The 27,467-nt window shown below is 40.4% G+C and overlaps 1 protein-coding gene across 5 annotated transcripts in view; it reads left to right on the top strand.

The window, feature by feature from the left end:
- tom1l2 (target of myb1 like 2 membrane trafficking protein) overlaps positions 1 to 27,467 on the top strand; it is a 59,009-nt gene that overhangs the window by 13,884 nt on the left and 17,658 nt on the right. For all 5 annotated transcript variants that reach the window (XM_048551927.2, XM_048551925.2, XM_048551924.2 and 2 more), the window contains exons 2-12: positions 5,257 to 5,341; positions 7,203 to 7,281; positions 10,499 to 10,648; positions 11,491 to 11,625; positions 12,616 to 12,774; positions 17,625 to 17,741; positions 18,599 to 18,732; positions 20,874 to 20,922; positions 21,035 to 21,158; positions 24,954 to 25,083; positions 25,199 to 25,268. In XM_048551927.2, the coding sequence (XP_048407884.1) occupies positions 5,257 to 5,341; positions 7,203 to 7,281; positions 10,499 to 10,648; positions 11,491 to 11,625; positions 12,616 to 12,774; positions 17,625 to 17,741; positions 18,599 to 18,732; positions 20,874 to 20,922; positions 21,035 to 21,158; positions 24,954 to 25,083; positions 25,199 to 25,268 (1,232 nt within the window). The remainder of the gene's footprint in view (positions 1 to 5,256; positions 5,342 to 7,202; positions 7,282 to 10,498; positions 10,649 to 11,490; positions 11,626 to 12,615; positions 12,775 to 17,624; positions 17,742 to 18,598; positions 18,733 to 20,873; positions 20,923 to 21,034; positions 21,159 to 24,953; positions 25,084 to 25,198; positions 25,269 to 27,467) is intronic.

Here is a 27,467-nt window from a genome sequence, read left to right as displayed (position 1 = left end):
ACTGTAGGATTACTCTTTCTTCAGAGAGAGATAACTGGTGATGGTTTAGCCTGACTTGCCACACTTCAGGCAAGGGGTGAAGTTAAGAAGACAGGACCTTCATGGTAACTTCAGCCAGTACAGAAATTGAACCTGCGCTGTTGGCATCATGCTGCATTGCAAACCAGCCATCCATCCAACTGAGCTAATGAACCCCATGGTCAGAAATCTCTTGGTGAAAAATAAATACCTGTGGATGGAACTGCAGTTCAGGTGTCCTGCTGTAACTTATTGTTCAGGTCAGGTGGGCAGTACAGCTCCTTAATTAAGGTGCTATAGGCCATCAATGCCCTTGGTGACCTGATGTGTGCCTTTCAAAAATGAGGAGGAAAGAATAGAAAATTAATTCCACCCATTCTCATTCTAGCAATAAATTCTATGATTCATTTAATCCCTGATAGATCCCACTGCATTCATCAAGCCTATGCACTGACTATATGTTGATGTTAAAATCTCCCTGAATTTAAAAACTGAAGGAAAGCATGCGGTTACTTGTTCAAATCAGAAATTATGTAATGGTTCAGATTTTCTAGTCGGGAGAAAGTTGTTGCAGCAGCATAGTCTGGACTTCCACATCAGGACCATGCAGAAGTCCATATGATGCCAACTCTCTGCGCAACTTTCTGGGAAGTTGAAACTATATGGATCGGCAGTTTACCTGGTGCCTGGAATCCTCTGGAAGAGTATCTTACTCGGTGAGATTTGGAGACTGTGGATGTTCTGACTTACCCGCATAGTTAGCCAGGAAAGTCTAGGGGAATTAAAAGCTGCCTGACTCCTGGCCACCTGTAAGCAATAACCTTCAATCCACCACTTGTGGAATTTACAGCCCAATTGACTGGGTACCAGCAGTACCAACAGCTCAGTATCAATACATCTGCAGGCTCAATCTCTCTGATTTGGGCAGTTAACGAAAGAAGCTGCAGAGAAACCACTTTCATACAAGCAGGTGTGAATAGCCGCCATTTTGCATTCCAATGTTCATCAATGGCTTTGAACTTCAAATCATTAGTGTGAATTGTAGAAGAATTGATCACAATTGACTTAAGATAATAAATCTTATTCCAAGCTGAGTTGAGGTAATCTAGAAACCAACAGCACATAAGTGGGACTGTTTGTCTTCTGAGAAGAACAGAACCCTTTGTGAACAACCAGCCAACCCAGGCAGTGAGGAGAGAGGCTTATGTGCTTCATCCACAAAGAATCACCTCTAAAGAAACTTTGGTCATGATCTAGACATCTAAAAATTCACTGTTCCTAGTTTCTATTCATCTAAAGAGTCATGTGAGTGCACCCGTCTAGGACTGCAGTGCATGAATTTTTAAGAACTGAAATGTAAACGTGGGACTTGTTTCTTATTCCTGTAAAGGAAACCTAAATACATGCGTTGTCTCTAAATCTGTCTTTAATTTCTGCATGTGCACCAAGTAGTGTTTTTCATTACATTGACATTTTGTGGTATTGTGTCACTAGTCATCACCTTTTTTCTTCTGAATTAAAATGATCCAAAAACCTATTCTGTGCCTAATAATAGAAGAAGTCAGAACACTCCAGGTTTAAAATGCTCCCTCAAACATGCATCTTTTTGCAAACAGCTGAAAAATGAGAAGAGGAAAAGGTGTCCCACAGCTAGCAAGAACTGCACATGCAGGAGTCAGGGATAACAAAGTGTGGAGCTGGAGAATCGCAGCAGGCCAGGCAGCATTAGAGAAAAATTCTGAACAAGGGTCCCAACCCGAAATTTCAACTTTTCCTCTTCACTGATACTGCCTGGCCTGTTGTGTTCCAACTCCACACTTTGCTATGAAATTGATCCCACAGTCTTTCTTTCTGTCCAGTATAACTTCTTCCTCCCGAGGATATCAGAGCTTAGATGTGATCTTTAGGTTGTGGGATTGCCAACCTGTCTATTGCATATTGTTTCTGCTCACTACCCCTCCCATGTAATTATGTGGGACTGCTGAAACCTAGCTTCATTGTTCATATCTAATCACTTATTATGGCTTATGCTCCTACTCCTGCGCTGTAAACTCTGGTGTCTGCTACTTCTGATCTATATGCTATCCTTGGTAACATCTTCCAGAAGCTGAAAAAATTTTAACTCCACTGCGAAGCATCTGCAGTTCCTACTATCCAAAGCAAAGCTTTCATTTTCCCATGTAAGCTGATGGCACACAAATATATGACACTGCTGTTGAGTCCCACACGCTTGCTAAATTACAGGCAGCTTATTTGACATGTAGCCCTGTACAGATATTTCCTCCAGTGAAATATTGGGAAGACTAAATAATTCTGTCATACACGTATAGTTCACGTGTTTTGGAGGTGCCACTATTAGTTGTTGGAATGTGACTTTTTTTAAAGGTTGGATTTAAATGTAAGATAAATGGGAACACGAATATTCTTTAGGAAAGGAAGCTGCCATCCTTACCTGGTCTGGCCTACATGTGACTGCAGGCCCACAGCAATATGATTGACTCACAGCTGCCTTCTGGGTAACTAGGAACGGGCAATAAATGCTCGCCTAGCCGGCGATGCCCTCAGCCTGCGAATGAATTTTAAAAAAAACTTGGTTGAGGAACTAGTAAACAGCTTTGAGGTAATTATTGTTTATTCAATAGGAGGGTGAAAGTCATAGCAATAACAGGTACCCTCCATTTTAGCCGGAGATCTGCAGACAGTAAAAATGGCAAAAATTGCTTTAACTTAATAAATTTAAGGTATTCCGATGGACCTTGGGGACTAAATAGCCTGATTTTAGAAACTAAAAGTTCATGTAAAAATCAATGAAGTATCTCAATTACTCTTTACCTTTGGGGATAAACGATTCAGAATGGATCCATGATTGGAATTCTGGCAAGTTATCTGTGGGATTTTTCAGTAGATCTTTCTTTGAGATTGGAGCAAAAAGCATCCAAGTTAGTGGGTGTAAGCCCTGACCTCAGCAGGCAGAAAATGTCCAAGAACTGCAAATCAGAGCAAGAGAGCTGGCAGAAATTGAGCCAGTTTCCCATGTGATATTATACTAAGTGAGAATATAATGGAGGACATGGTTGAAAAGTCATGAGGTGCTTCAGAAATGGTGAATCATTTTTTGAATCTGCCTTCAAGAGTACAAGGCACAAAAAACATCTTGAGGGTAGTGGCGCATGTTGTGCTTTGTTGGAACACTACAGTAGGCCCAGCATAAACATGATTCCGTGTGAAAGCAGTGGTTTATTGAAATGGCATATTGGAGCTTCCCACGTAGCACTATCAGCGTAATGAATTATATTTTGGCGCATTTCATCCTCAAGCCTTTTACAATGTAATTTGTGCAATAGTTTCCTAATTGGCTTTGTGAATATGTAGGATCGGAGACTGAGGACTGAGAGGTTAACAGGAGAGTGAAACATTTCCATTGTTTTAAAAAAAAGCTTATGACCCATCACTCTAACTTTATGCACCTGGTGAAATTGTTTGTTCAAACAGTGCATAAAGTTAGAGTGATGGGTCATAAGCTTCAATTAACTAGAATGTTTCACTCTCCTGTTAACCTGTCTTGCGTAGTCATCCGTCTTGATCCTTTTCTAAGTAGCCCAGAATCCCTTTTCTCCCCAGAGTTCTCACCATTCACCAATTAATCTCTTCCTCCATCGTTCACAATCCTTTCCCTGCCATTTTTCCCCTGCAAAGTCCTTGGAATCTTTTACATTATGTTAAAGAGAGAACATGAATGCAAGCTTATTTGAATTTGATATTCAGGTCACTAATTCACTAATATTGACTCATTAGTTCAACGGTTTCTGTTAAGATACAACACCTTTAAATGTTGGTACCATTGTGCATTTATGTATATTTTGTTTTATTAAATTATGTGTGAATTTCCTAAATCTCAGAATAATCAAATTAAGGGGTAGAAGGCCATTCAGCCCATTGTGCCTGCACTGGCTTTTCAAATGAGCACTATTATATTGATTGAGATCTCAAAAGTGAGATTTTTTTGGAAATGGAAATACCGAACTTCTGACCTAAGTCTCTTGCCCTGCATCACTGCATGAAAAATTATCAAACCTCTCCAGCTCTGGTTGACTTTTTTTGCACTAGTTAGCAGTGGAAACCTGGAAGGCTTCTCTAGGGTGTAGAAACTGACTGCATAATAGATTCAGGGTCTGGAGGAACTTGTAAATGGAAGAGGGGTTTTCTTGGACCCCATAATAATTAAAGTCTGCAGCCTTGAGCAATTGACAGTTGCTCAATCTGACTAGATAAGTCCACCTTAAGCCAGCATCCTATACTCTAGAAAATGACCAGTAGTTGATCACTTGTTGCACTTCTCTATACAAAAGGCCAGATGAGATGGTGATCATCTTTTCTTGAATGGCTAGTCCTTAAATCCTTTGGGATTTTCCCCCCATGAACCTACAGAGATGTTGGGAGTATATGTGTCAGAATTTTCGAGTCCCTGCAGTAACATAGCAAAGGCAAGAAGTTAACAAAACTTGAGTCAAGGAAAATCTCTTCATCTTTTGTCAGCAGACCAGCTCATCAGAGATTGAGTACAATCTGTTTAGTCTCCTTGACGCAGTGCAATTGTAATGACTTACTGCGTTGAATTGGACATAAATGACAACTTCTGAGTTTTCAGTTTGAGTCATTTATATCTCTTTTACATCATAATCAGAGTTTAACGCCCAAACTGTCCTTTAGAATATCAATTTTGTCAGGCTATTGGATTTCACTTATTGGGCTGTTGGATTGAACTTTGACAGTAACTTAAGACAGTTGGGAGACATTGTGGCTCATGGTGACTGAGTGGTTAGTACTGCTGCCTCTCAGTGCCAGGGAGCTGGGCTCGATTCCAGGCTTTAGTGACAGTCTGACTATGTGGAGTTTGCACATTGTCCCTGTGTCTGTGTGGGTTTCCAACAGGCACTTTGGTTAGTTGGGTTGACCATGCTAACTTATCCCATAGTGTCTGCGGATATGCAGGCTAGTTGGATTAGCCATGTTAAATTTGGGGCTGTGAATATAGGGTGGGGGTGCTGGGTAAGCACCGAATGTTTTTTGGAGGATTGGCGCAGGACCTGATGGGCTGATTGGCCCCTTTCCACATTAGGGATTCTGTGATTCTGTAATCAATCTTGCTAATAATTATTGTATTCACAGTCTTATTTTCTTTTTAAAGGAAGCATGTGCTATACAAAGTTCCTACATTTTGCTATTCTTTATTAACAGAACGTGCTACAGATGGATCCCTGCAAACTGAAGACTGGGCCCTGAACATGGAAATTTGTGATATTATTAATGAGACTGAAGAAGGGTAAGGCTTACGTAGGGAAAGTATTAAATGCTTGAATAAGAACTTTTACTATAATGTAGAAGGAACAAATAATACAGCACCTAAATGAGGTAATTTATTAATTGCTGTGGTCTTTCTCAGCTCTTCAAAAACCCAGTGGAACGGAAGGTGCACCAGCTTAGGCTGTGTTATGTTATTTCACATTGTTTGAATGATCTGTGTTTTCCTCTGGGTTGAGAACATAATTTCAAGAGTTACATTAATATAGATTGGCCATTTGTCCAATTTTGAATAAAGTTATCCAGTTTTTGGTTGAGTTGATTATGTAAATTTAAAGTAAGCTTTTGTTTTAAATCAGATGAGCTATGAGCATCGATGGCTAGGCCAACATTTATTGTCCGGAGGTCAGTTAAGAGTCAACCACATTGCTGTGGATCTAAAGTCGCGTGTAGGCCGGACCAGGAAGGGATTTTTGATAATGGGCATTAGTGAAACAGCTATGTTTTTACAACGATCAGCAATGGCTACATGGTCACTGTTGGGTCTTTCTTCATTAAATTCAAATTTCACTCTCTGTTGTGATGGAATTCAAACCCATGTTCCCAGACCATTAGCTTTGGTGTTCTAGATTACTCGTCTAGTGACACTATCACAATGCCATCACCTTATCTAATCTATTGTGTTTTTTTTCCCCACCTGTCACTTTGGTTGTCAGCTTTGAACTTAACAAAAGCTGGGAACTCTGCAATGATCCAGAAGTTTCAATGAGATCCCCCCTCATAATTTGATCCTTGGACTCCAGGTATTTTAGTAAATCTACATTGGGTTCCCTCCAAGGCCAGTGTATCTTTCCTGACGTATGGTGCCTAAACTATTCCAGATGTGCTGTGGATGCTTATTGACTTCTCAGGAATGCTACCTACTAACCTGCTGGGTCACTTTTTCCAGCAAAATATTACCCCAGTGGCTATGCCTTCATTGTTCCCCTTTTCTGCCCATCTCATATTTGTATTTACTTCTCCCTTGCCTGTAATAATTTTCAGATCTCTGCTCCCTTTGAGAAAGGGAGCTGTGAGTTAACTACCAGTACTGCCTCATCTACCTGCGGAACCTTTTTTCTTCTAAGTGGCCCTTGATGGAGATAGGAGGACTATCTCTGCTTTCAAAAGTGGTCTCTCAAGTGACTTTATCTAACTATTGGCGTAGTCACCTTTTGATAGAGACCCAATTGTAGAAACCAGAGGAGCTGGCTGTTTCTTCATTTTGTAAATTCAGTATACTTGCAGAACTACATTTTTTCCATTTTTGGAACCCCTTCAGGTTTATCCACAAGGAATTAAAACTTGGGTACACTACTTGAGTATTAGCAGTGCTTGTGCAATATATCTTGGAAACAAAAGTCAGAACTCTTATTAAATAATAAGCTTTATCCAAAAGAAAATGGATTTCCTATGTCCTTGAAAGTAATTGTGATATTTCAGAAGCGATTGGGTGAGTATAAGAATTTGTGGTTCTAGTTTCTTAATAATTGCATCAATTTCATTCCAGAAGTCATTTAAAAAGGCATGTTCAGTACCTTTTTACATCCAACAACAATTGCATATCAATGTTAATACAAGTGTCATGTGCATTTGTCTCATTCACTCACTAAAACTGCCTAAGCTATGAATATCCATCATATTTGTTTATCTGCCATCTGGGATCACTATTGTATGTGAGCACACAAAATAACTTAGTTTTGAGGATGTGATGAGTTGAACTGATGAAAAATAAAAATTATGGCTATCAACTGCTTTTCTTACTAGAGTTGTTTTTGTGCACATTGCTTGAGAGAATTAAGTCTTTTTTTCTTCTTAAAAGATGAAAATTATCCTTTTTGTAGGCCAAAGGATGCAATCAGGGCTCTGAAAAAAAGGCTGAGTGGAAATAAAAACTACCGGGAAGTGATGCTTGCTTTAACGGTGAGTTGGAAAAAAAAATCTTTTGCCCATTAACATCTGAGAAATACCTTGAAGTATTTCAGATAACAAGGTGTGGAGCTGGATGAACACAGCAGGCCAAGCAGCATCGGGGGAGCAGGAGGGCTGATGTTTTGGGCCTAGACCCTTCATCAGAAAACCCTTCCTGCTCCGATGCTGCTTGGCCTGCTGTGTTCATCCAGCTCCACATTTTTATTATCTCGGATTCTCCAGCGTCTGCAGTTCCTATTATCTCTAACCTTGAGGTATTTGACTTTTTTTAAGGAGTCATCACTAGTCACTGTTTGCCAACGTAACAATGTATCTTTGATTCTAAAATGGGGCAATGAGGTATATGGTCATGAGATAGTTTTTGGTGTTTTTAATTGAGGGACAAATGATGGCCAGGATATAAAGACAACTGCCAGTTTACATTTGGGTAGATCTGTAAGATTTTTAACATCTAGTTGAAAAAGTAGCTGGTGCCATGACTTATGGCCTCATTGAAATGATGGATTTACTTGTGCATTGACCAGTTCATTTGCTGTTCCACAAGTCTAGAGAAAAATATCTTGTGCCTTTTATATGATACAAGAATAACCAAGTACATTTAAATTCCAGTCAGCCCTTTTAGCTGTCTCCTAACCATTTTGGCAGCTACAGTTTCTTCCCACAACCTCTTGTAATCATGTTTTAGCCTTTCATGGATGTCATGTGTCAGTATTTGTTTGAATAATAATCATCGCCATCAAACATGGGCAGAATAGTACCTTCATCCATCCATTAATCTGTTTCTCTAAACATCACATCTCAAAAACTATTGGATGAAATTCAACAAACCTTGTAACTTTTTTTGCTGGAATATTTCTGACTGGGCCAGCATTTATTAACTATCCCCAGCTGCCCTTCAACTAAGTGGCTTGCTAGACCACTTCAAAGGGCAGGTTTGAGTCAATCACGTTGCTGAGAGATCTGAGTCAAATGTAGGCAAACAGCTTTATTTCCCAAAAGGGCATTGGTGCCACACCTGGGTTTTTCAGACAAATGACAACTGTTTCATGGTCATCATTTGACTTTTGGTTTTTATTTGACTTTTAATTCCTGGTTTGTAGAGTTACACAACATGGGAACAGACCGTTCGATCCATCTTGGCCGCACCGACCAGATATCGTAAAGTGAACCAATCCCATTTGCCAGCATTTGGCCCTATCCCTCTAAAACTCTTCCTATTCATGTAACCAGCCAGATGCCTTTTAAATATCCGCCTCCACCACCATTTCTGGTAGCTCATATATATATATATATATATATATATATATGCACCACCCTCTGTGTGAAAATGCTGGCCCTCGGGTCCCTTTTAAATGCACCTCCCCCTCCCCCTCCCCCTCCCCCCGGTACCCTGTTAATTTTAAACCTATGCCATCTAGTTTGGGACTCCCCTACCCAGGGAAAAGGACTTTAGCCATTCATCTTATCTATACCCATCATGACCTTAGCAACCACTATAAGGTTACCCCTCAGCCTCCGCCCCAGGCGAAAAATCCCAGCCTATTCAGCCTCTTTTTTTACTGTATTAATGTACTCTCTATTCCACTGTCTCCTATGATAAGATTCAGATCTGTGTTCCTGAGTCATTACCTGCATGTCTGCATTGCTAGACAAGCAACAATACTCGTACATCATTACCTCCCCAAGTATGATCCGTGGAAGACTAGATTTGTTTTTGGAAGATCTACAGATCTGATTTCCAATGATTTTGCAAGATCTGATACTGTGAGGTTGTGGCAGCTTGATGCTTTTTAGAATGTTATCAATTATGTTGGTTGTCGTGGTATAACTTAGATTGAGTTTTCCGAGGTGGATGTTGATTATGGACTGGCCTGAAGCCTTTTCAGTGAAAGAGAAGCTTTTTTTAAAGTGGTAACTTTGGAATCTTTGCAGTTACAGACCATCAGCCTAGCAGGAGAAAGCCTTGACAAAATTTGACATAATGATAAAAACATTGAATTTACACAGTGCTGCCAAGAATGCACTCCATTCAGTCTCCTTTTTACTGGGTGAAGAACAGATTGGCTGTTGACAATTGAAGTTACTTGAACTCTAAATTTATTCCTTTTGAAGATTGGATGTAGAAGTCTAAATTTTCAAAATACAGTAATAATGGTTGCTGGCATTTTTAAAAAACTCTTCCATTAGATTTGTGAATTGTTATTGCCCATCCCTAATTACCTTTTGAATGGAGTAGCTTGCTAGGTCATTGTAGAAGGCAAAGTAACCTCATTGCCATAAATCTGGAATCTTCTATAGGCCAGACCAAGTAAGGATGCTGTAGATATTCTCATGGGTTTTTATCACTAATAGTTATCATGGTTACTCACTATTATAGACACTAGCTGCCAATTCTGATTTTTTTTTTAATTGAGTTTGAATTCTTCCAACTGCCATGATGGAACTTGAACCCATGACCCCAGAGATTTAATCTGACCTTAATTTGCTGACAATGAGGTGATCCATGAGATTACCAGTCTGCACGTGGTGCTCAAACTCAGTGAGTAAAATATATCTTGTGTAACTTGTCACTATTTTCAGCATGGTGCTTAAGAATGGTGTTGCACCTGCTCAAACTCAGTGAGTAAAATATATCTTGTGTAACTTGTCACTATTTTCAGCATGGTGCTTAAGAATGGTGTTGTAAATGGCAACTAACAGAATTAATGTCTAATTCTCTAAGGTTTTGGAGTAGATTTGTAGCTCGAGTTGTGGGTGTTGAGGTTGATTGGATCGCCGAGCTGGTTTGTCATTCTACAGACATTCCATTACCATTCTGGGTAACATCATCAGTGCCGCCTCCGATGAAGCGTCGGTGTGTTTTCCTGCCTGGTTTTTAAACTCTGGAGTTCTTTCAGCTGGATTGCCTCACTTCCGGGTTTCCTTCATAGTGGAGTCTATATGGGGTCAAACGCATAGAACTCTGCATATCTGCAGAACGACAAACCAGCTCGGCGACCGACCAACATCAACATGCCTAATTCTACCACCAGTGAACCTTAAAATGAACTTGAAAAATAATTAAAGTTCTACCTCCTTTACAGGGGAAAGACAAAAAATGTCGTGTCAAATTCATGCTTTCAGATTAACCTGTTGCAAGGAATTAAGTGAGTGATCCATGCTTAAGTTTGACAAATAACTTCATTTTATCTCACTTTTTCAAAATTAGATTTTGGAGACCTGTGTTAAGAACTGTGGTCATCGTTTCCACGTCCTCATAGCCAACCGTGACTTTGTTGATGGTGTATTAGTAAAAATTGTCTTGCCCAAGAATAATCCACCAGCCATTGTGCAGGATAAAGTCCTTGGACTTATACAAGTATGTATTTTTAACTTTTAAGAATACACATTCTCCATTGTGAAAATACTTCTGCAAATTTTGAGTGCCTTTCATGAAGATGTTAGGTTTGATCTTAAACATCAGTAAATCACAACTAACATTTAAACATAAAGATTTAAATGTTTATTTGCTGTTCTTCCGAACTTGAGAGTGTGGCAGAGAGATCAACAGTCACAATTGCAGAGAGTTAGCCTCTGAATGATCAACGCCACCTCTTCTGGGAATATCTGAGCAACAGCTTTAACACAGTAGACCAAATTAGCAGGTATATTTGCATTTCAGATCCCATATTATTCACAATTAATACCATGGATTATCAGATGGTATATTGTAAATAAGGTTCATTGTTCAATGAAAGTTTTTCAATTAGCAAATGCCAATTTGGTGGTCAGAGAATCTTTTCATCTGCCAGTTGCAGCCTTTTGCTATTGCGTTCCCTTAGTGGCTTAGTAAGCAAATGTGCAGGGTCAGATATCATAACCAGAATACTCCAGCAGCTGACTTAGTGGTACTTAAAGGCACCCCCTCCCCGCCACCCTTTGTTATATCCTGAACATGCAAGATATGCCCAAAATGCACTGAGCTGCCAAAACTAAGCTACGCGCAGACCTAGTATTGGTCCTAGTGGGTTCACCAGCAATTGTTCGAGACAACTATTCTTTTGTGCTCTGAAGTTGTAAGAAACTTTGAAAGGCTGTAGATCTACCAAGCCCAAATGAAACCTGGAGTTCCCAAGAGCAGAAGTCTGACATGGTAGGTCAATATGTGTGATGATTATTAATCCTCCTGTAAAGATGCTGATTGTTTGTCTTCACTCCTAGGCTTGGGCTGATGCTTTCAGAAGTAGTCCTGATCTGACTGGAGTAGTTCATATTTATGAAGAGTTGAAGAGAAAAGGGATGGAGTTTCCAATGGCAGACCTGGATGCACTGTCTCCAATTCACACACCAGGCAGAGTGAGCATTGACCTATGCAAGTGCATTGGATGCTTCTAATGCAGGATTGGCTTGCATATAGGCTATTTTTTCTTGAGTGTTAATAAAATCAGTTGTTAAAGTTCAGCATACAGCTTTTAGGTGAACTTCTAGATTCATTACAGCCTGCAGATGAGACTGAAAATCTTGATACAAATTATTTATGTATTTGTTTTTATTTTAACGGGAATATTGGTCCAACTTAAAATCAACATTAAGATTGCACACAGGAGGGAGATTTAGGTCAATTGCAGTCTGTATGCCCGTCAATAATGATTGCTTTCTGTGGACTGGGTTACATATTGCATTTATTTGAAGAAAATTCAATATGTGTTTTATGGGCATAACTATTCCCCATGTATCTTCACATTGCTATTTTCAAAATAGCAAAAATTAATTTTGTGTTTGTATAGAATTTGTTAAATTGAGTTAATCTGCTTTTCATACTGGATACAATCAATAATTTTAGTTTGTAAGAGGCTCGAATCAGTGATTTACTTTTTGAAGTGAGGAGTATCTGCTTCCTCTTGATTATTAAAATTTCAAATTGTGATTTATTCTATTATCCAAATAATCACAATTCAATTGCATTTCTTCCTGCTATTGTCAACTGAAGGGAAGCTGTTTACTTAATTTCAGAAATGTTTAATGTTTATAGTAACTGATGTTCCTTCTGTGTACTCTAGGGGTAGCTATGGAGCCTTATTATCTGTGCCTCTGATTCTGTACTTCCACATTTGCCAAGGGAATCCTTAAAAAGTGCTCTTTTAGAGTTAATGGTGATAAAGTTAGATGAGCCAGTGAATCTTAACTTATTTGCATTAGTGAAGAAATATGCGTTGCTCTGTCAGAAGTTGGAAAGTGCTCAGTAACAATCATTCTGAATTTCATTGAAAATAAGTTATCAGAGTTTCAAACGTTATTTCCATTTTACACTGAGTATCTGTGTGTACAATTTTTTTTTAACTGCAGTGCGTTCCTGAGGTAGATCCTGCAATGAACAAACCAATGCCTCAGTCCCGACAGAAAAGCACTTTGCCGGCCAGCATACCATCGGCACCGTCCACACTGATTGCCTATACAGCCTCTCAAGGCCTTCCAGCTGGACCAATCACTGCAAATGTTGAACAGGTGACAAAAAAAATTGAGGGTGTCTCAGCAACTTATGTTTAGGTAACACCTTTTGCAAACATGCAGTAGGACCAGTTCTTCTCAAGGCTGCTCTGTCATTCATCATGTTCATGGCTAATCATCTTTTTTTTTCAACAGCTACCCCTATCCCTTAATTCCCTGAAAGGTCAAAAATCTATCTCAGCCTTGATTACAGTGGAGTGCCTGCAACCTTCTTAGGTTGAGCATTTCCAAGTTTCACAATCTGAGTCAAGAAATTTTTTCTTATCTCATTGCCAAATGACTGACTCCTCATCTAAGATTGTGCATGCATTTTTTGGATTCCTCAGCCACCTTGTCTAACCTCAAACTTTTTATGTTTCTCTAAGATTGTCTGTCATCCTCCTAGATGCCAGAAAGTGTAGGCTCCAATTAGTCAACTTCCTATCATTGGTATCTGAGATGAGAAAGCTATTCAATTAAATGAGCCTCCAGTGTACCACTTCCAAACCTCCTTGAGATATAAGACATGAAAACTGTGCACATTACTCCAGTTGTGGTTTCATGGAAGCCTTTTATAATTGTAACAATGTTCTTTAGTCTCTTTTTGTAATGAAGGTTATGTAAAGGCTTGCTATACCTTCATATTAACTTTGTGATCCTTGTAAATATTGATGTTTACAGAGAATTGGACATGTTTCATGCTTTTTAAAAAATTCTACTTTTCTAATCTTACAAACTAGGTGAAGAACCTTGCACTCCCCCACATTATAGTCGATCAGCTACCCTGTTGTCGCCTTAAGCTACCCTGTTGCCACTTTAGTCAACACGTCTTCCTCATGGCATATGTTCCAACCTAGCCTTGTATCATCAGTAGCATGCATACCTTGTTCTTCGTTCCTTTGTGTAACGACATGACTTCAACTTCAAGAGCTGAACCCCCAAAGCCAATCCATGTGGCACAGCGCTGGTCATTGCCCGTTATTTGAACATGCCCTGTTTTATCCCGACTCTCTGCTTCTTGTCCATTAATCAACCTTCCTTCAAAGTAGCACAATATTGTCCCATAGTACTTCACGCTATTATAAAGCAATGTTTGACACTAAGACAGGGGATATTAGGATGAATGACTGAAAGCTTGATCAGTGTTTTTGAGGCATGTCTTAAAAGAAGGTTGGTGAAGCAGATGAATTTGGAGAGGGAATACCAGACAGTGGTGGAACAATTAAAATCCATGATATTCAAGACACTAGAATTAGCTGTATCCGGGCAAAGTTGAGCTGGAGGAGGTTACATCGATAACTTTTGAGGCCATGGAGGGATTTGCAAGCAAAGATGAGAATTTTAAAATTGATCCATTGCCACATGTTTGTGGGATGTCCAGTTCTCCAGCTGTACAGAGAGGAGATGGGATAATGTTAATATCACTGGAATATTCATCCAGAAAACCAGACTAATGGTTGAGTTTGAATGCCATAATGGCATATGATGAAAATTGAATTCAGTCCACGTGGGAAATCAAAGCCTGCTTAATGGTGACCATGTAGCCACAACCAGTTGTTAGAGAAGGAAATCCTGCCATCCTTACCTGGTCAGGCCAACATATGACTCCAGACTCTCAGCACTGTTTTTTGCTCTTAACTACCCTCTCAATTGGCCGAGCCAGCCACTCGGTTGAATCAAAATGACCACAAAGCCTAAAGAAAGAAATGAAACTGACAGATTACCTGACACCAGGTCGTTAGGCGAGACCACAGCACTATGTCCGTAAAAAGAGAGCCTCATCTTCAGGTTAAGAATACACTCCGTGTGTAGTGTGGCATTACCATCATGCTAAATGAGATAGACTTTAAACAGATTGAGCTACTCCAAGCTGCGTACCCACAAGATGCTGTGGGCCGTCGGCAGGAGACGTTGTATTGGAATACAATCTTCAACCTCGTGACCTATGTCCCCCAATTTACCATTACCGTCAAGTCAGGAATCAACCCTGGTTCAGTGAAGAGAGTACAGAGGATATTCCAGGATTAGCATCAGGCATATCCAAAAATGAGGGGTTACCCCAATGAAGCTACACAGTGAAGTTTGTGTGCCAAACAGTGGAAGCAGCATGCAAAAGACAAGAGTATGCCATCCCACACCCAGTGGATTAGATCTAAATTCCACACTAGGCAGTTGTGAATGGCAGGGAGCAATTAATGAGCAGGAGGTGGAAGCTGCACAATTATCCCCATCCTAATTGTTGGGTGAGCACAGTACATAAGAGCAAAGCACAATGCTGAAGTATCTATATCTATCTCCAGCCATATCTTCTGAATTGATTATTCATAAATTACTTCCTAAAACCTTGTGTGGTAGGAATGTTTCAAGTCTCTTCCTTTTATTCAAAGGACATGGGCTTTACTGGTTGAGCTAGCACCTGTTGCCCGTCGCTAATTACAGTTGAGAAGGCAGTGGTGAGCTATTGCCTTGAATGTTTGCAGACCGTTTGGTGTAGGCACACTGACAATATTGTTGGGTAGGGAGTTCTAGGATTTTGACCCATTGATGGTGAAGGAGCAGCAATATATTTCCAAGTCATGATAAGTGACTTGGAGTGGAACTTAGAGGCAGTGGTGTTTCCATGTATTTGTTGTTCTTTTCTTTATTATTGGGAGCGGTCCTGGGTTTTGAAGCAGCTGTTGGAAAAGCCTTGTGAATTTCTATAGTACACCAAAGTTCCTGATTATCTGTAAGGTCCGCATAATCAATGGACTGTAATGTAGTGTTGAGATTTTCTTTTCATGGGAAGTGGATATCATTGCTTATGTCAGCAGTTAATGGCCATTCCTAATTGCCCTGAAGAAACTGGTATCTTGAACTGTTGCAGTTGTTGGGGCACAAGGGCATCTGGAAAATTGTTAGGAGGGGAATTCCAGGATTTTGACCCAGGTAAAGGGAAGATAAAACAGTATAGTTCCAAGCCACAGAGCAATTTGACTGGGAGGGGAGCCTGCAGGAGATATTGCTTTCATGCATCTGCTATCCTTGCCCTTTTAAGTAAGGGGTAATGGATTTGGAGCATGCTGTCGCAGGAACTTTGATCTTCTGCGGCACCCCTGTGGATGGTACATACTGCTGCCACTTTGTGTTGGTTTTGGAGGGAGTGGATGTTCTTGGATGCCAGTAAAGCAAGCTTCTTTGTCCTGGATGGTGTCTGGTATTTTGAGTGTTGTTGGAGCTGTACTTATCCAGGCAAATGGCAAGTATTCCATCAAACTCTTGTTCTATCTCTTGTAGATGGGTTAACCCTAACCCTGTCTCAAGTTTTGGAGAATCAGGATGTGAGTTACCTGCTGCTGAATTCCTTTTCTCTCATCTGATCTCATTGCTGCAGTGTGTATAGGACTAGTCCACTTCAGTTTTTGGTCAGTTGATTGGGAATCCCCCTGCACTGTCCCATCCCCTAAAGTTGATAAAATGGTATTTGTAATAGGAATGACATTGATTGTCAAAGGTTGACAGTTAGATTCTATCATCTTAGGTATAGTCATTGCCCAGCTGTTGTGGTGCGGAAGTCATATGTTAGCTAAAGTCTGGATACATTCCAGGTCTTATTTTGGAAATGAACTGTGTCAGTATCTGAGGAGTGTGGATGGTACTGACCATTGAACAACTGTCGGCAAACATCTCCACTTCTGACATTAAGATGGATGGCAGGCCATTGAAGTAGCTGAGGATGGTTATGCTTGGATCACCACCCTGAGGACCAAGTGACAGGCAGTGACCGTTGCTGATAAAAGAGAACCTTGTCATTGTCCCCTAACATCACTGGATCCCCTATCAACAGCATCCTTGGGGGTTACTTTTAACTAGAAATTGAATTTGCCAATCCATATAAGTAGTTTGGCTACAAGAGCTGGCCAGAGGCTAGGAGTTGTGTGGTAAATAACTCAACACTGGTCTTGTTAATGCCCGTCACTTCCATTGTTGACCAAATATAAGGCATCAGGAGTGTGATGCAGTGCTGTTTATTTTCTTGAATGTGTGCAGCTCTAATTCTTGACAAGCAACCTACTTAAATGGCATCCCATCTGCATCACCTTCAACATTCAGTCCCTTCACCACTGACTCACCAAGCTGCATGTGCCAACTGTAAGATGTACTACACTCACTAAGGTTCCTCTGACTGCACCTTCCACACCCATGAGCTCTATTACTTGAAAGGATAAGGCAGTAAATATGTGGGAAGCACCACCTGCATGTTCTCCTGGGAACCAGACGTTGACTTGAAAGTATATGTCCTTTCTTTCACTCACTGGGTCAAAACACTGAAACTCTTTCCATAACATTTCACTGGGTACTTCTACGTTCTGAACACTGCATCAGTTTAAGAAGACAGTTCACAACCACCTTGTCCAGGGCATTCAGGATGGGCATTAAATTCAGGCATAGCCAGTGATGCCCACAGATCAAGAAGAAATCTTAAAAAGCAACATGATGGAAAATTGACTATTTTTAGATTTAGTTCAAATCATGTATTCTGGCAATAAATATGTTTTATGTTCTGCCTTAGACATTAGTTGGCTTTTACTTTCATATAGGAGTGGGATTAAAAGTACAACAGAAATTTGTTTCAGTTGTGCATTCCAGTAATTTCTTCCTGCTAATGTTTGCATCCGAGAACAGCAAAGATCGAATGCTTGACCTATTCTGTTAGACTGAAGATAGTATCAGATAAATGATGTATGACTGAGATGGTGCAGGAGAGTAGACAGCCTTCCTTCTGGCTTTTCAATATGCGAGTGAGTCTGTTTCTATGTTTGTGATATTCTCTGTTGGTTAATCTTAGGATTTACCCTTTGTTTTAAGTTGAGTTTGTTATATGGAAGCTTGCCAGGTTGCGCAGCGAGTTGGATGTCGTCCGTGGAAATACCAAAGTTATGTCCGAAATGTTGACAGAAACAGCCCCTGGAGAGGAAAATCAATCGGACTTCGAGTTGCTGCAGGTGAGAATGCTGAAGTTACTTGCAAAATATGTTTTTCACCGCAGTGTTTTACTGAATGGTACTGTAGTAAAACAAGGACTCGCATCCAGCTAAATCGCAAGGCTAAAGTTTCAACTTTCAATTGCTTTGAATTTGTGAAAAGCGTTCACTACCTATAAGTTCTCCAGTAGGACAATATTGTATTGCCATGTCATACAATCTGTGAGTAACCTAGTGGGAGTTTTGCCAATTGTTCATCATATTTAGAAATGGTGAAATAAGGCAAAAGGTTGTTGTTTTGAATGCAATGGAACACCTGTCCTCCTAAGATCTGAAGTTAACTTGCATTGAAAGTCATAAGAAAACCGAATGAAACCATTTAGATTTTTTGCTTCACATTTGTAAACCAGAGCTAGCTGTTCTGACTCCATAGCCTAGTCTTTTATCAGTATTTAATTACAGACGTACTTTTCATATATCTGTCTATGTAGAATAAATGTGTTCTATGTTTTGGGGAGTTCAGTTCTTACAAAAATTGAGTTTGAGTTAGTCTTGATCTCTGAGCAAGTTGTGTTGAAATGTCCCATAATTCAGTACTGATTATCACTAAATTGACAGGCTAATTAGGAAGCCACAGTGTGACTGATGTGAGAAATACCAAAATTCACACTCGGTCTGCAAGTGAGAAATTTGAAGCAATTTCTAATGTGTTTGGCCTATGCAATATCTAATGCAGGACTGCTTGAAATACTGAAAGAAATGTCTACTTTCATTTCTCTGATTTTCATTCACCAGAGTTGTTGTTAAGTGAAATATTTAATTCAAAATGCTTTTAGTGGCACAGAGCTGGTTAACATGTCCTGTATTCATTAAACAAGGAACTGAATCGTACATGTCGAGCAATGCAGCAACGAGTTGTAGAACTTCTTTCCAATGTAACTAATGAAGAGATCACTGAGGAACTTTTACATGTAAATGATGAACTCAATAATGTATTTCTTCGATATGAAAGGTGAGTGATCAACTTGCTACTGCTTTGTGCAAATGGTCTTCCTCCTCTTGACAGGTTGAAACGTGTGTTGCATTTGATGACCATAATTCCCTGATACTGCTGCTCATTGATAAGACCGTTTACTAAACATCTTCTAGAACCTAAATGTTGAATACGTAATATTTGATACATGATTTTTCACTGTGTCACATTCTCCCTAATTGATTTGTAGAACTGTGAAATTTTGGAAATGTTGGGCTGGAAGCATAATCCAATAAAGGGCCAAAAATTTGAAGAGAAACCAGGAACAAAAAGTAGTATCAGTGTTGTTGCCCAAGTAGTTCAGTCTCTCTGCCTGCTATTTGGTGTTTTATAAGACAGTAATGAACCAAATAGAAGAATTTTGGATTTTTTTATTTCAGATGCTGCATCTTGGGAATGTGCTGGGGTCTTTTAAAGCTCGCAGCTAGTAATGTGTTACAATCATGCAAAAGAAATGAAGAACAATGGAATAAACTAAGAAAATTGCATACAACATGAGGTTAAAGATTTTGAAACATGCAGTAAAGTACAATCTCAACAATGCTCCTTCATGTAACTTGCTCCAAAAAGAATTGTATTCTTTGTCATACCTTTGACTTTTAGTTTTTGAAAATCTGAGAGCCTCTTTGAGTTTCTTACAAACTGAGCCTAATCTTTGTCTGCTTTGGATAACTGCTTCAGGGTTCTAACCAACCATTTCTGGTATGAAACTTTAAATAAACACCTTCCATTGAGGTAACTTACTTCTTGGCAATTCTAAGCAATTCTCAGGAGTAACCCTCTTGCGCATCCAGCTTCAGCCAATCATGGAATCATACAGCACCTCAGAAGCCCTTTGGGCCATTCTGTACTACCAAAACTACACTAGTCCTACTTTCCTGCACTGGGCCCATAGTCTTGAATGTTATGACACTTCACGTGTTCATCCAAGTAGTTTTTAAAGGTCATGAAGTTGCCTGCCTTGACCCTCATCGCAGGTATTGGATGCCAATCTCCCACCACCCCTGGGTGAAAAGGTTTTCCTCAAATCTTCTCTAAACCGCTTGCCTTTTACTTTAGAAGTTTGCCCCCCAGTTGTTGACCGATCCGCTAAGGGGAGCAGCTGTCTTCTAGTCACCCTATCCATGCCCCTCAAAATCTTATACACCTGGATCAGGTACACACACGCGCACGCATGCCCCACGCACCCCAGCCTTCCCTGCTCCAAAGAAAACAACACAAGCTAATCCAGCCTCTCTTTACAGCGGAAATGCTCCATCCCAGGTGACATCCTGGTGAATATCCTTTTGAATGCCTTTCAGTGCAGTCACATCCTTCCACCAGTGTGGTGACCAGAATTAAATACAGTATTCCAGTTGTGGCCTAACCTGAGTTCTCCATGGCTCCACCATAACCTCCTTGCTCTAGTAATCTATGCACAACTGCTGAAAGCAAGCATCCCATATCCCACCTTCACTGTATTGGTAGCCTGCCCATTTACCTTCAGGGCTCAACAAAGCTTTTGCTTTGGCTTTGACGAAACCTGTAGTTTGAATTTATTCAAGCTATAGTTTTCCCCATTGCCAAAATAAACTTCTAATTCCTTCAGAGATAGTAGGAACTGCTGATGCTGGAGAATCTGAGACGACAAGACGTAGAGCTGGACAAACACAGCAGCCAGGCAGCATTAGAGGAGCAGGAAAGCTGACGCTTCGGGTCTGGACCCAAAGTTTCTGGAGAAGGGTCCAGACCTGAAGCATCCGCTTTCCTGCTCCTCTGATGCTGCCTGACGTGCTGTGTTCATCCAGCTGTACATCTTGTCTCTAGATTTCTGCTGGAAGTGATTGGAAATGATGAACAACTATTTCCTCTTCTCTTTTTTTCCCCCTTGTAAACTCACCCAATGAAAACAAAATAGCATTACTGTCTAGGAATTAGAATTTTTGTACTGTTTTTAAGAGAAATCACCATAGTTACGGAAATACTTAAAAATGCAGTTAGATACAGACCAAACTCTCGTGCCACTGGTTCAAAATCTAAACTCTAAAATATTAAACACTTTTTTAAAATGTATATGAATCACATCCCCTGCATCACAGCTTCCACATTGCTTTTCCTGGTTCGTCATGTCTTTTGTGCAGATTTGAGCGATGCAGATCAGGACATGAAAGTCAGGAAGCAAGAGATGGTGTAAGTAACAAGCATGTACTTCTAATCATAAAGATCTACAGAAATTTTCAATGATTGGATTTTTTTTTATTGGAGAAGTCACATTCTGTTAATTTCTCTTTCATTTCAATAGGCATTGAATGAAGTTACAGACACAGATAATCTAATAGATTTGGGCCCAGGGTCCCCTGCAGTTGTGAGCCCAATGGTTGGAAACATGAGTGCTCCTACTTTGTCCTCACAGCTTGCTGGGCTGGGTAAGGAAGTGGTTTCATTGTCTTTTTGTCTAGATCATTTAACGTATACAGTATTTAATCAGAATTCCCTCATTCCTATGTTGGAATCCCAGGATTAACATGTTCCGTTTTTATTAAAAAAACATTACTGTGACGCGTTGCTCTTTGACCTATAATGTCAAGATAGAATCATATATGATCCCTATAATGCAGATAGAGGTCATTTGGCCCTTCAGGTCTGTACTGAGCCTCCAAAGAACATCCCAACCAGACCCACCCCCTCACCCTTTCGCTGTAAACCCACATTAACCGTGGCCTTCCCAGTTAGTCTGCATATTCCAGGACACTGGGGCAATTTAGCAAGGCCAATCCACCTCAGCTAAGCTGCTTAATCCAATCCAATTTGAACCCAGTACATTTCTGCCTCACCCTTTGCTCCAGATCTGCACTGCCCCTTTCTTTGCTCTGGACCTGATCAGCCTCTGCCTCCCCACTTGGCATTCTGCCCATTTAGATTGCTACCCACAATCCATCTGGTACCATAAGCTCTCACTTGCCTTCTTTACTGATGAACTTGTAGATTTCAGAATACAGTAGCAGGCTGCCACATACTGAGGCAGAGGTAGATTTGCGAACAATATTAAAAATGAGAAGGCCTGTGTTAGAGTGGACAGTGAGAGAAATGTAAACAATGATGTGATTATGTGGTAGGAATAAAGGCTACGGTAATACAAGAAGTAGTAAAGGATGTCATTAGATGAATGAAAAACAAAATCATTACACATTCTGCTGGCCAAAACCATAAATACACAAGGTGGGAGCGAGTTTACAACCTCAAATCTGATTTAAGTTCGGAATGTTGGAAAATGTCGAATCAAAAGATGGCTACAGGCATTGAACTTCATGGGAAAGTGCTGTGGGAAGAGGAAATGGTGTTGAGAGTAATAGAAGTGTGAACCAAAGTATCACAAAAAGACTGGTCCTAGCGTGCTGCATGGTGAGGGGAAGTTGTTTAATATCACCACAGAGATGGAGGAAATGAGAGGATGATCCCTTGCGCGTGGAGGGTAATGTGGTATAAGATTGAGGGGAAGGAAGGCCCTGTTGTCTGAGGGAGTGAGGTGAAGGCCTGAGAGCAGACATTTTCCAAGTAGAATGGCATGGTTGGGGGCCTTATCAGCCAAATGGTAGGAGACTTTCGTGAGGTTGATTGAGATAAAATGAATGTTCCTTTCGAGTGCTGGTGTGGAAGATTGCATTATCTCAATAAATGTGAAAATGTATTTGAGTGGTTTAGAGTCCCTACAGGAAACAGCATGAGAAAAAGTTTCATCAATGTAGCTCTGAGAGTTGCTAAGTCCAATGATGGATGCTGGACAGTAGCATATGCCAGCAAATGGAGATGGAAAAATCAAGAAAAGGAAGTGTCAGGCTGTGGAAATAGAAGCGAACTTGCTGGCAAGAGGTGAGTGAGAGGACCCAAGTAGGATTGCAACTTACTTCACAGAAAAGCTGATCTATATGCATCTTTCTACAGCAGCAGCTTTTATTTGGAGGAAGTGAGTGGCCTTTGAAGGAGAAGTTGCTCACTGTGAGAACAGGTCAAGGGCATTGGTGGATGGGCCACATTTGAAGAAAAGCGCAGAGAATCATCAGACCAATCTGGAGTGTGAATATGTCAACTCCCTTTAGCCACCACTTTTGCTGCTTGTTCCATTATCGCCCTCTTTTTCCCTGGACTGTCATCTCTTTTGTTTCTCCCCCTAACCTTCCCTGCAGTCATATTTGCTTTAAACCTATCAACTCTAAGCTTGTAATGAAACTAAGGTTGTAATGAAACTTCTTCAACTTGATATGTTAATTCTGATGCTGTCAGATCTATTAAGTTTTTTTTTGTCATTCTTTTTGTGAAATCTGGCTGTTACTAGCTAGGCAAGAATTTATTGCTCTGCCGTAATTGCCCACAGGGTAGCTAAGGGTCAGCTGCATTGCTGTGGATCTGGAGTCACATGCAAGCTAAACCTGGTAAGGATAGCTGATTTCCTTACCTAAAAGTGAAGCAATAAACGTAGAGCAGCAAAAGCACAGCCAGTCAGAACGTGCAGAATGCAGATGCTCTGCGAACTGATCCCTGAGTCTGCATGTGGTCTCCTCTATATGGGGAGACCAAATTGGGAACAATGGGTACAGTAGATTAGGTTAGATGAAGTGCAGATGAATCTGTGCCGGGTTTGGAAGAATTGTCTGGGGCCTTGGGTGGACGTCGGGAGAGATGTATGGGCAGATGTAGCACTTCCTGTGGTACTGGGTGAGCTGGAGGGGTTGGTGGGGAGCTTGGAGCTGGCAACACTGTCATCATGCTCTCAAATTCACATGGATCATTTCTGACACTCCCCTCCCCTGCCTGGATCTCTCCGTCTCCGTCTCCAATAACCAACTCAGCACTGACATCCATTTCAAACCCAATGACTCCCACAGTTACCTCAACTGCACTTCCTGTCACCCATCATCCTGCAAAAATGTTGTCCCATACTCAATAGTTCCTCTGCCTCTGCTGCATCTGCTCCCAGGATAAGGCGTTCTACCGTAGGACTCATTGGAATCTTCCTACTTTAGGGACTGTAGTTTCCCCTCTTCTGTTACTAAGGATGCCCTCAACCACATCTCGTACTCAAATCTTTTCCCTCTTCCCCCCCCCTCAACAACAATAAGGATAGAGACCTCTAGTCCTCACGTACCACTCCACCAATCTCCAAATCCAATGCATCATCCTGAGATTTCTGCCACCTACATTCAGACCCCACCCCTGTCTGCTTTCTGCAGTGACTGTTCACTCTGCCACTCAGTCATCAGCTCCACCCTCCCCACCAGCCCCGACACCTCCCCAGCACCTCCATGCAAGGTTCCAAACAATCCTTCCAAATCGAGCCGAGACTCTGCCGCACTTCATCTAATCTCATCTACTGTATCTGTTGCTCCCAGTGTGGTCTCCTATATCGGTGAGACCAAACACTGACTCGGACTGGTTCACAGAGTGCCTGTGCTCTTCATGCACCAATCAATCTGACCTTCTGGTTGTCATCCACTTTAACTCCCCCTCCCACACTGGTGAGATGTCCATCCTGAGCTGCCTCCACTGTCAGAGTGAGGCCAAATGTAAACCTGATATTTTGCCATGGGAGCTTACAGCCCAATGGACTGAGTATTGATTTCACCAGCTTCAAAATCTCTCGACCCCCCCCAACCTGTGCACTTCTGTCTCACCTATCCACTCCACCCTTCCCACTGACTAACCCTTTACCTGCATCTATGTATCTATATCCCACCTAACCTCTTTCCCCAACAACAGCCCCAGCCCATCTCTCTCCCCCCCCCTTATTTAGTTCTGGGCTTCGCTGCCCCTCCCCAGTTCTGACAAACAGCTTTGGCCCGAACCTGACTTCCTCCTTCTTAGATGCTGTGCTTTACCAGCTCTACAGTTATTGACTCCATCTTTCAGCATCTGCAGTCCTTACTGTGTCCATTTCTGAAGCAATGGGTCTTTATCACAATCATCTATGGCTAGCATTTTATTCCAGACTTTTACTGAATTCAAATATCTTCATCTACAATCATGCAGTTTTGATCCATGTCCCAGAACATTATCCTAGGATTCTGAATTACTAAACCAGTGACATTGCCACTACATCAGCACCGAACCTAAAATTTCCAACATTTTCTATTGTTGCAGATTTTCTTCATTGGCAGTATTTTTGATTTTAGATGTCACCCCCTGATAGTAGTAGCATAATGCCAATAAAAATTTTTTTTCAACAGACCTTGGAACAGACAGTGTTAGTGGCACTCTTAGCTCATTGACCAACTGCAATCCAGATGCTCAAGATTCAGCTAATTTTGATATGTTTGCACAGATCAGAAGCAGCTCTCAGGCTGATCAGTGCAAGAAGTAAGTGTATCTAAGTTTGAACATAAACTTGAGATATTTGCACACATGCAGTTATGACTTTCCACTGAATGCCTGTCTATTCTGAATGTTTGCAATGTATGTTTCTTACTTGTAGTGTAACATATGAAGACTTGCAGCCAATTGGAGGATTGGGAGCTGCCATTGATCAACAAAATTCAAGAGTGGTAAGAGCTTTTTGCTGCTTTGTGTGTCATGTGCCACCACAATTGGCTACATTGTTGATTTAAAGTGAAAGCAAACTGTCTCAAAGATGCCACTCAATGTTGCTGCACTTTTATTCAAATACTTAAGCATAACACTTAACATTTAATCCCTTCTGAACACTAAAGTGTATAACTATGGAAATTTAACAAAATACTTTCCCCATTACTGCTCTTGGCCAAATATCATGGGACAAATAGTCACTTTTAAGACTACAATCTTCTCAACTTGGTTACCCATGGCAAGAAGAAATTGGTGAAGGGTACATGTCACTGAGGTACTTTTGGACTGTGTAGGGAGTGACTGGGGCCTTTGGTTAATGCCTACACTGTATAATGTTTAGGATTGATGCAAGGTTTGAAAAATGATATACAAGTTTACTATTCGCAGCTACAGCATGTGAGTCTCAAAAATCTCAAGCATCTAGATGGTTGGCCATTTCCAAAACACACACGGTTTCTGTGATGTTAACACCTCCAAAACTATTAAGATATATCTCCTGGCTAAATCTACTGCAGCTAGAGAAATGTTTCCTTTGATGTGAGCAACAGTATTTCAGAATACTACGCTGCAAGTTTGAGTGGTGATTCCTTGTTCTCAACAATCTTAACTCAAAAGTACAGAGAGCAGCTTTCCCATACTAAGAGAGGAAAATCTGTTCCCTCCTCAGTTTATCGCTGCTTCTCAGTTTAAAAATTACAACAGCAGCAATTGCTGCTTATGTTTACAAACCATCTCTTTCATAGCAGTTTATATGTGAACAGTGTGCACTGAGTAGAAAGGAGAGAAGTTGGAAAGTGCAGTTGTAGGTTTAAGTTTTGAGATGACTTTGGAATCTGAGAGCTGAGGCTTGAGAAGATTATAAGGCTGTGCTTTCTCCTCATTTATGCACTGTTCACGTGTGAAGTCCTATGAAAGGTGTTTTGTAAATCTAAGCAGCAATTGTAGCATTGTTGCCAGAGTAAATGAAGAGGCTGATGCATATTAGAGGAATGAGCTGTAATATTGAGCTGGAGAAGAATGCAAAGGCTACAGGGTAAGAAGGTTTTGTGATTATTTCACTGTTGGATGATGCAAGACACTCAATCGAAGATTGCTAGAAGGGGCAAAACATGTTACCTCCTCAGTATTCTGATCCCAGGCCTTTGGTATTTATTGATGTAGGTAGTAAACCTAAAAACAGATCATCAGGCAAGCAATTCTTTAGAAATTTTGACACCTATATCCCCAATTCCCATGGAGGCATGATCATATTTGGCGTGTAGTATATATACAAGGTTAGCTGCGTTGTTCTGTCAGTGATATGTTCAATGTTAAATGAATGTTATTCCCATCACCCCTTAAAGGATTACTGTTGGCTTGACCCGGAGTTTCAATGCAGTCTAATACTCTAGAAAACTTTCACTACAAATCTCCTTTTCTGTTTCTTTATAGAATGTCTTGGCTGTAATAGGTTTCTATTCCTAAAATAAAAATAACAAAAATGTAATTTGTGCAATTTGCTGTGACTTAATTGGCTCTATGACTCCTTAATTACTTGAAAGAATATATGAAAAAGTTTGTTATCTGAATAGACAGATTTAGAATTGAATATGAAAACAGCACTTTCTGGAAATTTAAACTTTGTTTTTGTTAGTCTTTACCTTCTTAAATAATCTGTTCTTGAGCGGAAAGTGTTGTTAAATCATATACAGTACTCTGATATCACAAGAAAATGGCATTGTCTCCCCATCTTATGACATCATAATTTTTGGAAATGTGTATGACATTTTAATATGATTGGGACCCAAATATAATTTTTTGAAATTACAGAAATACAAAATTACAACTTCAGCTTTGTTTCCACATAATTTGCTGTATTGTGTTGAAGTTACTTAAGCTTTGTAAATTTTTCTGTGTTCCTTTATACTTCAATGTTACTAATTGTTGCTGTCAATTTTCTGTTTGTGGTTCACCCTGTGACCTTATGATTGTGTTCATGGTTGTCTATTTACACCCAGCTCACGGTCTGCTGTCAAGGCTGCTGTTTCACTGGACTTAAGTCCAGTTTAATAATTTGTTGCATGAGCAACTGCAATTGTGTTTGTAGTTGTCATGTTAGATATTAATATTTATTTTTGTAGCATTTATTTTCTACCTGGTTTCATTTTTCTTATTTGTAA

This window comes from Stegostoma tigrinum, chromosome 23 (genome assembly GCF_030684315.1).
Source record: "Stegostoma tigrinum isolate sSteTig4 chromosome 23, sSteTig4.hap1, whole genome shotgun sequence".
NCBI classification, from domain to species: Eukaryota; Metazoa; Chordata; class Chondrichthyes; order Orectolobiformes; family Stegostomatidae; genus Stegostoma; species Stegostoma tigrinum.
The sequence above is the reverse complement of the archived record's forward strand: the minus strand, read 5'-3'. Positions and strand labels throughout refer to the sequence as shown.